General features: G+C 43.8%; 1 protein-coding gene across 2 annotated transcripts in view; it reads right to left on the bottom strand.

The window, feature by feature from the left end:
- The window catches only part of LOC138648010 (flavin-containing monooxygenase 5-like), a 67,372-nt gene that overhangs the window by 24,126 nt on the left and 27,540 nt on the right, over positions 1-15,706 (bottom strand). For both annotated transcript variants that reach the window (XM_069737464.1, XM_069737465.1), the window contains exons 5-6: positions 12,469-12,611; positions 9,497-9,696 (exon numbers count right to left, since the gene is read on the bottom strand). In XM_069737464.1, the coding sequence (XP_069593565.1) occupies positions 9,497-9,696; positions 12,469-12,611 (343 nt within the window). The remainder of the gene's footprint in view (positions 1-9,496; positions 9,697-12,468; positions 12,612-15,706) is intronic.

Here is a 15,706-nt window from a genome sequence, read left to right as displayed (position 1 = left end):
CGGGTGGATCGCAATTCAACCTGCGGTTACTGCGGGCACAAGTCAGCTGTTCAAAACAGCTGACATGTCCCATCAAAGATGTGGGTCACCGCCGGAGCCCACATCAAAGGGAAGGAGTCCGACATCGGCGTAAATGTACGCCCGATGTCGGAAAGGGGTTAATAGGTTAGGCTAGTGTAGGGCCCTGCCAAATCAGTCAACCTTGTCATGGTGGCAGCTTAAAAAATCTTTTGACCAAAACAGAGTCTGATGGCTTTGTATGTGATCTGGTGTTAGATGGGAACTGTTAATGTGTGATTTGTGAGGACTTGTGTTCGAGGGATGGGGGCAGTGCTGGGGTGGAGCCTGGGCAGAGTCTGAATGGGGCCTTTAAATTTTGCCTTCAAATTCCTGGTGGCAGTCTTGCACATGTGCAACAAGGAGCAACTGTGTAGTTTTCAATTTGTTTTTTTGTTGACTGATTCAAGTGCATGGGCTAGTTTGACGTAAAAATTCGATCAGAGACACACCTCCTTTTTTTGCAGACCATTGGGCAGCAAAAATACTGCCTTGTGAATAAACCCTTAGAATAAACAGTAACTAGTGATGAGCGAGTATACTAGTTGCTCGGGTGACCTCCGAGTATTTGTTATTGCTCGGAGATATAGTTTTCATTGCCTCAGTTGCATGATTTATGGCTTCCAGATATACTGAATACTAGGGTTGAGGGACTTTTCTTTTTATAGGATCGGGTCGGGTTTCACGAAACCCGACATTTTCAAAAGTCGGGTTGAGTGAAATCGGCCGATCCTATAGAAAAGTCGGGGTTGGAGTCGGCCGAAACACGAAACCCAATGCAGTGCATTGGGTTTCTAATGCTTCCCAGGGTCTGAAGGAGAGGAAACTCTCCTTCAGGCCCTGGGATCCATATTTAAGTGTAAAATAAAGAATCAAAATAAAAAATATTGATATACTTACCCTCGGACGCGCCCTGGTTCTCACCGGCAGCCTTCCTTCCTAAGAATGAGCGCCTGAAGGACCTTCGATGACGTCAAGGCTTGTGATTGGTCGCGTGAGCGGTCACATGGGCGTCACGCGACCAATCACAAGCCGCGACGTCATCTAAGGTCCTTCAGGCACTGATTCTTAGGAAGGAAGGCTGCGGGTTAGAACCAGGGCGCGTCCGAGGGTGAGTATATACCTATTAGGAATATACTCACCCTCGGACGCGCCCTCGGACGCTTCCTTCCTAAGAATTAGCGTCTGAAGGACCTTAGATGACGTCGTGGCTTGTGATTGGTCGCGTGATGCCCATGTGACCGCTCACGTGACCAATCACAAGCCGCGACATCGTCGAAGGCCCTTCAGGCGCTCATTCTAAGGAAGGAAGGCTGCCGGTGAGAACCAGAGCGCGTCCGAAGGTGAGTATATTAATATTTTTTTATTTTTATTCTTTATTTTACACTTAAATATGAATTCCGATACCGATTCCCGATATCTTAAACATATCGGAACTCGGTATCGGAATTCCGATTCCAGATCAGAAGATCGCCGACCTCATGGCCAACGCCATGAAAAGTTGGCGACTTCTGAATCTGGCCGACCCGTTTCGCTCAACCCTACTGAATACATGTGGGAATTCCCTAACAAACAGGCATTCGTCACATGTATTCAGAGTATATGGAAGCCGTAAATCATGCAACTGAGGCGATGAAAACTATATCTCCGAGCAATAACAAATACTTGGAGGTCACCCGAGTGTGCTTTGGAAAACCCGAGCAATGAGTATACTCGCTCATCATTAACAGTAACGTGTCAGCCTCCCAATGCTCATGTTCCACAGCAGACAGGTCTTATGCTTCCTCTCCGTAAAAGTAAGCTCTATCTTCAAAGACTGAGTGCATACTCCCTCTCTCACTCACCAACTGCTCTCTCCCAACCTATAAAACGTATACATTTTCCATTACCCTGTTCCAAATCACTCCCTTACATGAGCTGAAACACAACAAACTCTTCTTACCTGCTCTTATGAAAAGCCTCATCCCAACCTCTTCATTTTTCTGCTGCCCCTTAACAGGAAGCTATCATTAGAAAACAACTAAAAACCTTAAAACAGGTTTTTGTGTTGCATATTTTTATTTGGCTTTTTTTTGTATTACAATCTTTATAATGAAAAGAAAACAGTAATCTTGCAATATTCTCTATAGCAAACAGCCCTATGGGCAGCTGGTAACACAGTAGATACAGTACATAGTCATATTGCCTCTTCAGAGAGGAAGAGGACAGGAACTCTAGTGCCACCTATTGGGGATAGCAATCCTAAAAGTCAATATTGATTGACCCTTTAACAAGGGTCAATATTGAATGACTGTTAACCTTGTGACTGGAACCCAAATGCTGCCGGTAGGAATAAAGTTAATTTCCTACCGGCAGTGGGGGTCTAAGTACTGGGGCAGGTGGGTTCTGAATGCTATTCACCTGCAGATTAACCTATATCAGTAGGTTTATAACGTATTTTCATGTGACAGGTTCCCTTTAACGAGCCTTAAGGTACCGTCACACATAACGATATCGTTGCAACGTCACGCTTTTGGTGACGTAGCAATGATCCCGCTAACGATCTCGTTATGTGTGACAGCAACCAACGATCAGGCCCCTGCTGAGAGATCGTTGGTCATTGGGGAATGATCAGGACCATTTTTTGGTCGCTGATCACCCGCTGTCATCGCTGGATCGGCGTGTGTGACGCCGATCCAGCGATGAGTTCACTTGTAACCAGGGTAAATATCGGGTTACTAAGCACGGCCCTGCACTTAGTAACCCGATGTTTACCCTGGTTACCCGGGTGCTGCAGGGGGACTTCGGCATCGTTGAAGACAGTTTCAACGATGCCGAAGTCTTTCCCCTAATCGTTGGTCGCTGGAGAGAGCTGTCTGTGTGACAGCTCCCTAGCGACCACACAATGACTTACCAATGATCACGGCCAGGTTGTATCACTGGTCGTGATCGTTGGTAAGTCGTTTAGTGTAAAGGTACCTTTAGACCCCGAGTCAGAAGCCTCTGACTTAGGGTACCGTCACACTATACGATTTACCTACGATCACGACCAGCGATATGACCTGGCCGTGATCGTAGGTAAATCGTAGTGTGGTCGCTGGGGAGCTGTCACACAGACAGCTCTCCAGCGACCAACGATGCCGAGGTCCCTGGGTAACCAGGGTAAACATCGGGTAACTAAGCGCAGGACCGCACTTAGTTACCCAATGTTTACCCTGGTTACAAGCGTTAAACTAAAAAAAAACAAACAGCACATACTTACATTCTGGTGTCCGTCAGGTCCCTTGCAGTCTGCTTCCCGCACTCAGTGACTGCCGGCCGTAAAGTGAAAGTGAAAGCACAGCCGCTGTGCTCTGCTTTCACTTTACGGCCGGCAGTCACAGTGCGGGAAGCAGAGACGGCAAGGGACCTGACGGACACCAGAATGTAAGTATGTGCTGTTTGTTTTTTTTTAGTTTAACGCTTGTAACCAGGGTAAACATCGGGTAACTAAGCGCGGTCCTGCGCTTAGTTACCCGATATTTACCCTGGTTACAAGCGAACGCATCGCTGGATCGCATCGCTAGATTGCTAGATCGGTGTCACACACACCGATCTAGCGATGACAGCGGGAGATCCAGCGATGAAAGAAAGTTCCATACGATCTGCTACGACGTACGATTCTCAGCAGGATCCCTGATCGCTGCTGCGTGTCAGACACAGCGATATCGTAACGATATCGCTGGAACGTCACGAATCGTACCGTCGTAGCGATCGAAATGTTATAGTGTGACGGTACCCTTACAGTAGCCAAATCAGACCTCCTGCTTTGCACTGATGAGTGGCAAGCACATCAATTGTAATAAATATTACCTAAAGACTTCAGAACATTTTTGAGGGGGTTTACAGTTTTCACTGACTGTCGGAATGGAGAAGGTAGAGAATTTTCCCATCTTCTCCACATCCTGCAAAAATTGGATCATACTGTGATGAAACTTTGATCAGAGTGTGATTAGCAAAATTAGACCAATTTTCTTGGATAAGAGAAAATACAGTTGTGTGATTTTAGCCTTATAGAAGTCACTGGCCAAGCTGACCTCTGTTTTGTTAGGACCCTGCATTTCAGAAAACTAGCGATTGTGTTCTCGCCAGGTCCTACAGAACCACTGGCAATACCAATGCTTCTGTACAGTACATAGTACATTAAGTGCTATGTAGCTCGCAAAATAGAAAACAGAAGTGGTAATAATCCTCCTCTATCTTCTCCCCCAGGTCTTCAGCTATGTCTGACAGCTGGGGACCCTACCTGCTCCTGCTAGATTGTAGGAGCATGAACAAAGTTAAAAGCCCAGAACCAAGCTCCATAAATGTATGATGTTGATCATTATCAGCTTAAAATGATTGGATGTATGAGGAAAACTAGTCTTCTATTAGAAACAGTGCAACTGCTGTGCATGCATGGATTGCCTGTTTGTTAGCCTCGAGACATGCAGCCACGGAGACTCAAAAATGGTATATGAGCATGCCAAAGACACTCGGTTAGCACCCGAGCATGGGTGGATAACAACTTATCCGAGCATGTTCCCTAATAACTAATAGTTAGCACTGCTGCAAAGTTCCTCTGATAACCCTGTCCACAAATGTTGTGACAGTCGTACATAGTTACAGCCATACTGTAGCTGCTTGTTGTTCTCTATATTGCAGTCTTGTAAATGTAGATGACCTTGGTTATGTAACTAGCAGTGCTTAGCAGTATAGATACGGCTGTATGTTGTATAGTTCTTATCACATGCAAACATTTACAGTTTTGACATCGGTGTTGAAAAACATTGTCCACGTTCAGGGAAAAAAATGTTTTACCTTAAATGTATTTATTTGGGGCTAAAAAATGATTTTTTGCTTTTGGGTGTGTAGGGGTTGTACTCACTTGGGTGCGACGGGAGGAAAACAGGAGGCTTGTTCCTTTAAAAGTTCATGGGGGTTTATTGCTTCATAAAGCCAGAAGCAAACACAGAAAGTAAACAGCATTTAGAGCAGGCATAACAAAGTACAAATGTTTATAGCAATGCTTTGCTGCGCCAGGCCTGTGAGCACACAGGCTGGAGTAATGTCCAGTATTCAGACTCGGTCTGGAGCCACACACACAGAAGGCCTTCTCCCTACCAACACACAGACAATGTGCCAAACAACAGCCTCCTTTATATAGGCTGTAACCACACCCACAGGTGAGGTATGTGGGTAGCCAGACCCACCCATCTCTCACAGCTACCCGCAAAACAGACCCAGGTGCAACAAACAAACCTCTTAGTGCTTTCTTGCACTAGAGAAAATACTTCGGGTTACATCACAAAGGCAAGCCATATCTGTGACACATATGTGGCACCCCAGGATTCCAGTTGCCACAGTGGCATTGCCTCCCTCTCGGGGGGTGATGTCATGCCTGGGAGCAAAGAGGGGTCCCCTTACCAGGTAACTTCAGCATACAACACCTTTCCAGACTCCAGACAAGAAAGGGGAGCTCCTGTTTTAGGGGATCTTCCCTATAAATTCCGGCCTGGAGGCGGGGTTAGAGAGAGAGTGAGTGTTAGTCTGGGGAGTAGACAGTGAAGGAGGAAGAGGCGAGTGAGGAGAACTTGGGGGATTGGAGCTGAGACTGAGCTCACCCCAGGACTGAGTGCCAATGACCGGACACCAGAGTCCGTGGTTGTGTGGGAACTGCAGGCCCAACAACTAAAACTGGAGGGCAGGAGATTGCAGGTCTCCTGGCCCCAGCTGACACCCTGAGGCAGAGCAGCATACGAGAACCCAGAGTCACCACGAGGGAGTGACACCTGGAACAGGCTCAAGCTGCCTACCATGTGGGGAAATGTTCCATTTCATGGACAGACTGTAACAGGAACTTGTGAGGAGCTTAAGGCACCGAGGACCTAGGGAACAGCGCAGGGGGGGAAGGCCTCCAAATCCACCTGGCTAGGTGGACCCTGAAATGCTTCCAGGCTGCCCTGATCTCCATGACCACCTGTCACTAGTGCCCCGGACTGCATCTGCCATTAAAGGTATAAGAAACTACAGTCTTTGTGTCGTCATGTCCTTTTCCCACATCCTCAGTCCTATACCCCAACTTTCACGATCCCTGATAGACTGTACTCGAAGCCCTGGGACCTTGCTCCACCTGTGGGGAGCAGAACCATCTCCGCTGCGGCACCATCGGTCCCCTTAGGCAGCGTCGGCTACCCATTGCCAAACACCACAGATGGCGTCATGTGAAATCCCCTACAAACATTCCCTCATAACATTTATTGTGCGCCCACGGCCACGGACCGGGTCACTGCTGCCGTGACCACCCCTTTAAGAATCATCCGACCCGATTCCGAGTACCCCACGGCCCTGGCGGGCGTCGCAATTAACGCTCATCGATTATGCGACCATTAGCCACAGGTGCCATTAAAAATATTTAACCATTCTGCTTTTAGAGACTTTTGTTTCTCTGCACATTCAACTTTAATGTGGTCATAAAGCAACTGAGAGAAGCTCAGAAAAAGACAGATGAAAGTGTCACAAACTCCCCGTCGGTCCATCATAGCGGGCTGACTGATGAATTCTCAGTTAACTCAGCCTACACTTTAATAGATAGTGTAAGCTATAGAAGGCAAACGGTTCAACATTTTAATGAAACCCAATTGTAAAAATTATTTTAGCCCCAATTACATGCATTAAAGTTAGACAATAAAAATTGACCCCATTTAATTACAGACCCGAGACCTACCTCGGGAAATAAGTTCAGACTCCAGACAGCACTGCAAAAAAATAAAGAACCAAGACCAAGACCTAAAATATATAAAATATATATTCTAGATCAGAATTTCTTAAAGGGATTGTCCACCCTCTGGAAAACAATTTTTAGTTTTTTCTTACTTAAATGAATGTAATTAGGTCTTAAAATATTTTTTGCTGTTGGGTTTCATTAAAAAATTTGCACCGTTTGCATTGCACAGCTTTTGTTTTGTACTGTCTACTACAGACTACAATGTGATTTAAAGGGGTTGTCCAGTCTTAAACTACACATATTCAATTACTCTATGTGACTGCAGACTTGTTAAACCTCACAATCTGCACACTGTGAGGATTCTCCGGAGCTTGCTCCGGGAACTACGGTCATGTGACCGCAACTATGCGCAAAGCATACTCCCAGCCACATTCCAACTAGACTGTTTCTGGCCTCACTCAATACACTTGCATTGAGTTAGGCTGCACCCATCTAGACGGAATTTGGCCAGCAAGCAGCGGAGAATCCTCACAGCGTGCAGTGTGCACAAAGAGGGACCGCACACTTGTAGTTTAAGATCGGGCAACCCCTTTTTACTGAGAATTTTTAAGCAGGCTACGAAGGTCTGATAGGAGTTTGTAACTTTTTATCTGACTTTTTCTGAGATCCTCTTAGCTGATGTATGACTAGAGACCACATCAAAGGCCAATGTGCAGGGAAAATAAGAACCTATAAAAGCAAATCTGTGCAAAACATTTTACGGAAATTAATTGCAATTGGCTGTATAATATCTGTGTGTTGTATGAAGTAGTCATATGGTTTCCCAGAGGTGTTTAAGCCCTCTACCGTACCCTCATATGCCTCTGATTTCATGCATGGCATTCTCCATTCAATTCTGTATGTACATGTATTCCCCCTTCAATGTATTACAAGAAATAGCTCTGTACATAAGGCACCACATGGAGCCGGCAGCATTTATGACAGGAGTACTTTCCATTTCCTCAGCATACACAGCAACCAGCAACCAAATGTAAAGTGGTGCAGGGCATTTGCTGTGGCAGAGATACTCGTCTTCCACACTCTGGCACACTATATGAAAATGAGGGTCCTGGCGGGGTAGGTGGACTTTAGCTATGGGGGCGCTACACTGACGCTGGTGACGTTGGCTGGCCAGGACCAGATGTTGTAGTGTTCAATGAGGGAGACATCACAGAAAAGTAAATTGTCTTTTACTGAACAATAATGCAGGGAGAAGCATATAAAGAGGATAGCAGGTGCAAAACTTTGCAGACTTTTCTCTTAGAAAATATGACATTTTCATACACATTTCCCTCCTTCCTGAGCTTGCTCTGCTCTCTATCTCCATTGACCTCTCTCTCTAGCTTCACCACCACCCAGCAGAACACTTTTGGAGCCTCTCTAGTCTCCAACTGCACCACTAAACAGTAGGCGAGAATCCTAATGTTCAATCCATGGTACTGCGTCCTTTTCCCCTTAGGGAAGCTTCTTGCGCCCCTACGGTGGTTACTCAACATCTCTGCTTGCCAACGCCTTAGAACTACCACATGTTGCATTCTCTCTCTTTGGCCCGCTTTTCTTCTCAACGCAGCTCCATCATTTGACTTTCAGATAACTCTGTACCATACCGCTAAACTTCCTGCCCCAGTCCTTGTCTCCGGAGAATCATTCTCTGCTTCTAACACTTTTCCTTGTCCGAACTCTGGGTCATGTTATCCATTGCTTTGGTCTCCGCTCATGTTAGGGACATCCAATTCATGTAGCTCTGCTGACTAATCAGGCCAAAGGTCTGATCTAGCTTCGAGCAAGGCCCTATCTGACTTCCTGACATTAAACTCCCCATTGCACCCACAATAAGTCCCTCCCCCTGGGCTAGTCCCAGCTATTAACCATGTAGGCTACCCAATGCTGGGCGGAAAACATCCTATCACTACCAATACAACTTATTAAGCATTCAAACATCATAATGCATTGCAACAATATACATGCCTTCAAGGGGGAATGTGGGCAACATCTCCACATCCTTACACAACCACTACTGAGGGGGCAGGAAGAGCCAGCGTTCCCATCATGCATATGGGAGACTCATAACTTTATTCTTTGACAGCTCCCGTTAGCCAACTGTTTAGGTTAATAGAGGTGTAAGTACAGTAATGGCAGCAGTGAAGCAGGAGCTTTCTACTGCACTTTTCTTTCTTTAATGAGTCGATTTTAGGTTAAGTTCCCATGATAAGTTTTTGGTGAGTTTTTGCTCCACAAAAAAACACAGCATCGTACAATTCCAAAAAAGTGAATGGCATTTATAGAAATCTCACGCCCACTGCTTTTTTTTCTACTGCATGAACCGATCTTGCAGTGAGGTTTTGAAATTCACAACAATTTCAAATTTTATATTCAGATTTTTCCCACAGAATTGCATTAAATGCTTAAAATCTGCAGGTAAAAATACATGTATTTTGCACATGACTGTATCAGTAAAGGCTTATCAAAGCCAAATACCAGAAAACATCAAAAGCAAAGCAGCTTTATTTACAACATGACACACCAAAAATAGACAAAAATGTGATAAAAAGCAACATAATATACTTTACTACTAACTCATCAAATACTCATAGTGGGAACATAGCCTTAAAGTTATCAGTGGACACCATAAAAAGTTGCATTCGCTTTCATTATATGTTCGGTAGTGTGACTTACCCGTGCTTTGGTTTCAGGCCATAATTCGCATGGTCAAAACGTTGATTTAACTTAGATTCTGCAACATGATTCACAAGGAAGTTGGGTGCAGAATGTCGCAGTGTACTAAAAAAGCGTGAAAGATACAACATGTCCACAGGATAGCCATAGTCTGACACTCGGTTTATTATCCACGATCCTCTCCTGGTGCTGAGAAACACCTGTAAGCAGAAAAATAGAAAATGTACTAAATATATCTAAATATGTCTTCTGGTGTATGTAACTAGAGATGAATTACTGAATAATCGAGAGCTGTGCAACGTTATTATATAGGCAGTGGTGATGAATTAAAGGATTTGTGTCTGCTCAGTTTAGAAGTGCACTGCTCCCCAGCCTTCAGAGTTTCTGATTTCTGAGGAGTGGATCCTCCAGCTTTAAGGGGTTGTCCAGGGCTTAGGTATTTTTTTCCTATTTGTCCAAGACCGTACAATTAAATAGTTGCTAACTACGTGTTTGTTCTGCCCTGTGATGGTCAATCCCAGTTCAGAAGGGTTATCGGATGCTTCTGCTTGCAATTCCCCTTCCGGTTACGTCACATAGACACAGCAGCTTCTTTACTTCGGTCTTTTTGTTGTGGTTGACGGTGACTGCTGATGTCATGCTGATTGACAGCCGACTCCTCGCTGTGTAACTGCGGGGAGCCAGCTGTCAATCAGCACGACGCCAGCAGTAACGCTCCATTGACATTGCAGACCGGAAGAGTAGGTGCTGCTCTGTCGACATGCCGGTAAGTTCTTAGCCCAATAGGGAAAAGAAAGTCTTGGATAACTCCTTTAATTAATATTTCCGACCAGTTGCGTGCTCTCTCGATGCTGATATATGAGGCAGCTTTGCCTCTGCAGCATCAGTAGTGCAGTGGTATGGAAGCTGGCCACTTAGGGAGCTAACAGTTTACTTCAGTGATCCTGCCAGATTCAGAGCAGTGCTTACTAGCTCAATAAAAAAAGGTTTGTAAGCACTGCGCATGTTTGGCTACAGCCGTGGCAGGTCCCCTTGGTAATAAGCCATAAACAAGAAATGGTGAAGTTGTCAATATCAGTGGAATACGGTTTTTTTTAATTGTCTAATCACAAAAATGTTTGTTTTAACAAACACTAACCAACAACACCCAACAATTAGGATACAAATAACTGGCACCGTCATACTGTACATTGAGCTATGGGGGGCCGTTATACTGAGTAGGGAGAATATGAAATCATCATGCTGTGTAAAGGAGGACTGTAGTTCATCATACATTGTGTTTGGTTACAGGATGACTGTGGGAGTTTCATACTGGGTGGATGGTGCTGTCTAGGATTTAATTGCGGGGGTATAATTATGTTTTTTGCTGGCATCATAATTTATGGGGGTCATGAATGGGGTATTGCAGTAGGTGAGTACAGTAAGGGGCTTCAGTAGGACAAAACTACTGTGCAAATGCCACAATACATATCCTTCTGCCCGTCTTTAAAAGTTGTGGGATATGTCCTTTTTTGACAGCAACTATGTGCAATGATATGCCTATTTTCCTTTTTCTTTTAATGGGACCCAATTAGGACTTTTTATATAGGGCCCCATGATTTCCATACATGCCTCTGTTACAAACCTTATTCAATGTATCGACCAGACTGTTTAGCTTGTGGTAGGATTCTCCAGTGCTAGATTACTAATTAGGCATAATAAGCACTGGCCTATGGGCAATAGATTAAAAATAGAATTGATTTGATATTGAAAGAAATTTGCAAACCGTATGCAAGCACAACCAGCTGACATTGGAAGCCAACTGGAGCAATGGAGCTCTGATGTGATTATTATGAACTTATGTTTTGGATGCTGTAGGGTATATTTGCGAATTTAGGAAAAGTAGAGGATAATAATAAATAATAATAATAATCTTTATTTATATAGCGCCAACATATTCCGCAGCGCTTTACAGTTTAACAGTTTCAAACACAACAGTCATAAGTAATAATAATAATAATAATAATTTTTATTTATGTAGCGCCAACATATTCCGCAGCGCTTTACAATAACAATGCAATAATTAAAGCAACATAAGACGACCCTGCTCGTGAGAGCTTACAATCTACAATGAGGAGGGGGAGATACAAAGTACAGGTGTGTATTTACAATGATGTATTTACAATGATGGTCCAACCATCTTCAGAGGTGGAGATAGTGAATTGGGCTACACACACACAAACATAAAATGACTTTGATTAGGGAACGTGATAGGCCGCTCTGAACAAATGTGTTTTGAGGAAGCGCCTAAAACTATGCAAATTGTGAATTGACCTAATATCTTGGGGTAGAGCATTCCAGATGATTGGCGCAGCACGGGAGAAGTCTTGGAGTCTGGAGTAGGAGGTACGGATTAGCGCAGAGGTTAGTCGAAAGTCATTTGCAGAGCGCAGTGGTCGGTTAGGCCGATAGACAGAAATGAGGGAGGAGATGTAAGGGGGTGCCGCACTGTGGAGAGCTTTGTGGGTGAGAACAAGTACTTTGAATTGGATTCTATAATGAATGGGCAGCCAGTGTAACGACTGGTGAAGAGCGGACGCCTGGATGGGCATCTATGTGATTGGGCATGGCAACTGTTTGTTTGGCCAGAACGGGGAGTGGGAGTGGAGGAGAGGTAAAAGGCCACAAGCTCTAGCCAACTATAGATCATCATAGAATAATAATGAGTAGAAGATTTGGGAACACAGACGAGTATTTAAAGGCTGACACCCAAGGTCAAGTTAGTGAATTAGCTTTTGTAGTTTATTATGAAGCTGTATTAACTTAATTTTTGTTCGGTGTTATGAAATGTACTTGGTGTATTAAAATAGTTGTTAAAACCATATTAGAAAATAATTTACAGGAAAGGCCCCAAGATTTCGACTGCCTAGGGGCCTTCACAGGGTTTAATCCAGCAGTGCGATTCTCCATGTAGCATTATAATTGTGACAAACCTGTGATGCCGTCCTGCTCAGTTCCACAGCAATGTCCCCACCAGAGTTTCCGATTCCAATGACAATGACTCTTTTTCCCTTAAATTGTTCAGGATTTTTATAATCTCTGCTGTGAAGGTATTGTCCTTTGAACGTTTCAATTCCTGTTGTGAATAACACATTTCAGTCTCATTTTCTGCTTTACAAATACAATGTGGAAAACATGTCAATGCTAGTGATGCGCCCCTACCGAAAAAATATAATGAAGCAGACCGAGTCACTTCTAGGAATAACTCTATTAGATGGTAGCTTCTTTCATATTACAGTATTAAAATATACCTTTTATTAATAGTTCGTTATAAAAACCAGATATCAGACAAAAAAAACACACCAACACATACATAGAATATCAAAAATCAGTTCAATGAATTCTATACCTGTCAGGTTCCAAATATAACACAATATTTCCTTATTGACCTGTTTATCAACAAATATGTGCAATCAAAATAGTGCCAATAATTGTGTCTTATGCTCCTATATAAATCCTACATGTGCACATGCATAAACATATATTCTATGAAACAAAGAGCCTATAAGACAATTGGAACAATCTCACCCGGGTTCATGTTCATCACTTCCTCACATGTGGTATCCCGGTCTTTGAGATGACTCCTAAAAAATCCTGATGATCCAGGGGTGGGAAAAGGGGGTGAACAGGGACCCCATACAGATCATAGCCCACCACTCCGAAACTCAGGTATTGGACTGTATCCCCAATGCCTTCCGACGCGTTTCATTTTTCAAGTCATCAGGGGAGCGAAATATCAAGGTTAGGGGGAAGAAGGCGTTCTCTTAGAAAAGAGCAAACATCCTTCATGTACAAAGTAAACCTGCAGTCTGCCGCCCCACGTTGTCTCAACAGTTTAAATAAAGTATCCCAGTACCTTTAAAAGCGTCACTTTCTTTAACCCCCAAAAGTTGTGCATCTACCTCTGTCATTTTCAAAAGCATGCTGGCAATACAAAACACATATCGCTCGTGTTGTCCGAAGACCGGAAATGCTCTTGTGACGTCTCATCTGCGCTCCAAGCTGGAACGCAGAAGTGTATCCGGTACGCGCACCATCATGAACCGGAACTGAAAGTCTTTTATTCCCATAGCAACAAACACTCTGCACTCCAAACTGGAATGCAGATTGCAGTATGTGCGCTCACAATGTCCAAAGACAGACGTACTCTTTCTATTCAAAGCTATTGTGCAATGATTACAGCATCTGGCACTGCACCAACAGAACAATGCCCCTGAGGATCGTGAGCCGTAGATATATTCCCACAGAAGTTCAGGGACCATACTTGACCTAGATGCACCAAAATCCTCTATGGATGGACATTTAGAATCTAGTTCTCCATTCTTCCAAAAAATAAATAAATATCCATCCAATTCTCAGACTTGTTTCATTTCCTGGATTTGTTGATTCAAAAAAATTTAGAGAGAATGCTAAATACCAAGGTCTATCGAAAACGAGCTTCAACAAATGCCCTCCTCAGATGGGTAACGTTTCTCCTTATGGAGAGTAACATACCAGCTGGCTTGTTAAGGTAAGGAGGCTTATTCGCCGTGCAATGCTCCTCTGGGAAATTAAATACTCAAATTGCCTCTTCTGAGAAAAAGAGGACTTAAACTCTATAGCGCCACCTGTTGGAAGTAGCGATCCTACAAGTCACAATCAACCCTTTAACGAGTCGTGCAATATGACTTAGGATAAAAGCCAAATCAGTATCTCAATTCGCAGACATGGTGATTTGAGCTGGGAATTGAGATACTGAATAAAATAAAGGGTTAAATCACGGAAAAAATTGGCGTGGGCTCCCGCGCAATTTTCTCCGCCAGAGTGGGAAAGCCGGTAACTGAGGGCAGATATTAATAGCCTAGAGAGGGACCATGCTTATTGCCCCCCCTCCTCCCCCCCGGCTAAAAACATCTGCCCCCAGCCACCCCAGAAAAGTTGAATCTGTAAGATGTGCCTATTCTGGCACTTAGCCTCTCTCTTCCCACTCCCGAGTAGTGGTGGGATATGGGGTAATAAAGGGTTAATGCCACCTTGCTAATGTAAGGTGACATTAAGCCAGGTTAATAGTGGAGAGGCGTCAATAAGATTCCTATCCATTATTAATCCAATACTAGTAAATGGTTACTAAAACACACACACACATTAGGAAAAAAAAGTATTTTAATGAAATAAAGACACATGGTGTTGTAATAGTTTATTATGCGCTCAATCCAATTGATGACCCTTGCCACCTGAAACAAAGTTAAAATAAAAATCTAGCGTGGGAATTTTTCTGAATATTTTCTCATGCTAGAGTACATATGAGGTTATGCCAGGAGGGGGCGCAGCACCGCAAGTCTAGGTAGCAACGTTCCCCTGCATTCCATTCATTCCCCAGATTTTACAGGCAGGAGCACAGCTGGATTTACAGTGTGGGACAAGACTGAACGACGGAAGGTATGGGATATTGTTGTTTTTTATTTTAACTTTGCTTCAGGTGACAAGGGTCTTCAATTGGATTGAGCGTATAATAAACTATTACAACACCCTGTGTCTTTATTTCATTAAAATACTTTTTTCCTAATGTGTGTGTGTGTTTTATTAACCATTTACTAGTATTGGATTAATAATGGATAGGTGTCTTATTGACGCCTCTCCATTATTAACCTGGCTTAATGTCACCTTACAATAGCAAGGTGACATTAACCCTTTATTACCCCATATCCCACCAATACTCGAGAGTGGCCAAGTGCCAGAATAGGCGCATCTTGCAGATGTGCCTTTTCTGGGGTGGCTGGGGGCAGATGTTTTTAGCCGGGGGGGGGGGGGGGGGCAATAAGCATGGTCCCTCTCTAGGCTACTAATATCTGCCCTCAGTCACTGGCTTTCCCACTCTGGCAGAGAAAATTGCGCGGGAGCCCACGCCAATTTTTTCCGCAATTTAACCCTTTATTTTAACAGCTAGAGCCACCAAATTTTACACACGGACACTTCTTACATTAGTAGTGAGGAATATGTAATAAAATAAGGGATATGAAATGGTTTACTGTATGTAAACCATGTCTCATATCCTGTCGGGTTTGTGAAGGAGATAGCAAAAGCCGGCAATTGAATTACCAGCTTTTCTGCTATCTAGCGCTGCATTAAATATAAATATATATAGAGAGGTCTCATTGACATATATATGTATATATACCTATTCTATGTGCA

This window comes from Ranitomeya imitator, chromosome 8, assembly GCF_032444005.1.
Source record: "Ranitomeya imitator isolate aRanImi1 chromosome 8, aRanImi1.pri, whole genome shotgun sequence".
NCBI lineage: Eukaryota > Metazoa > Chordata > Amphibia > Anura > Dendrobatidae > Ranitomeya > Ranitomeya imitator.
This window is presented reverse-complemented; position numbering and strand designations above follow the sequence as displayed.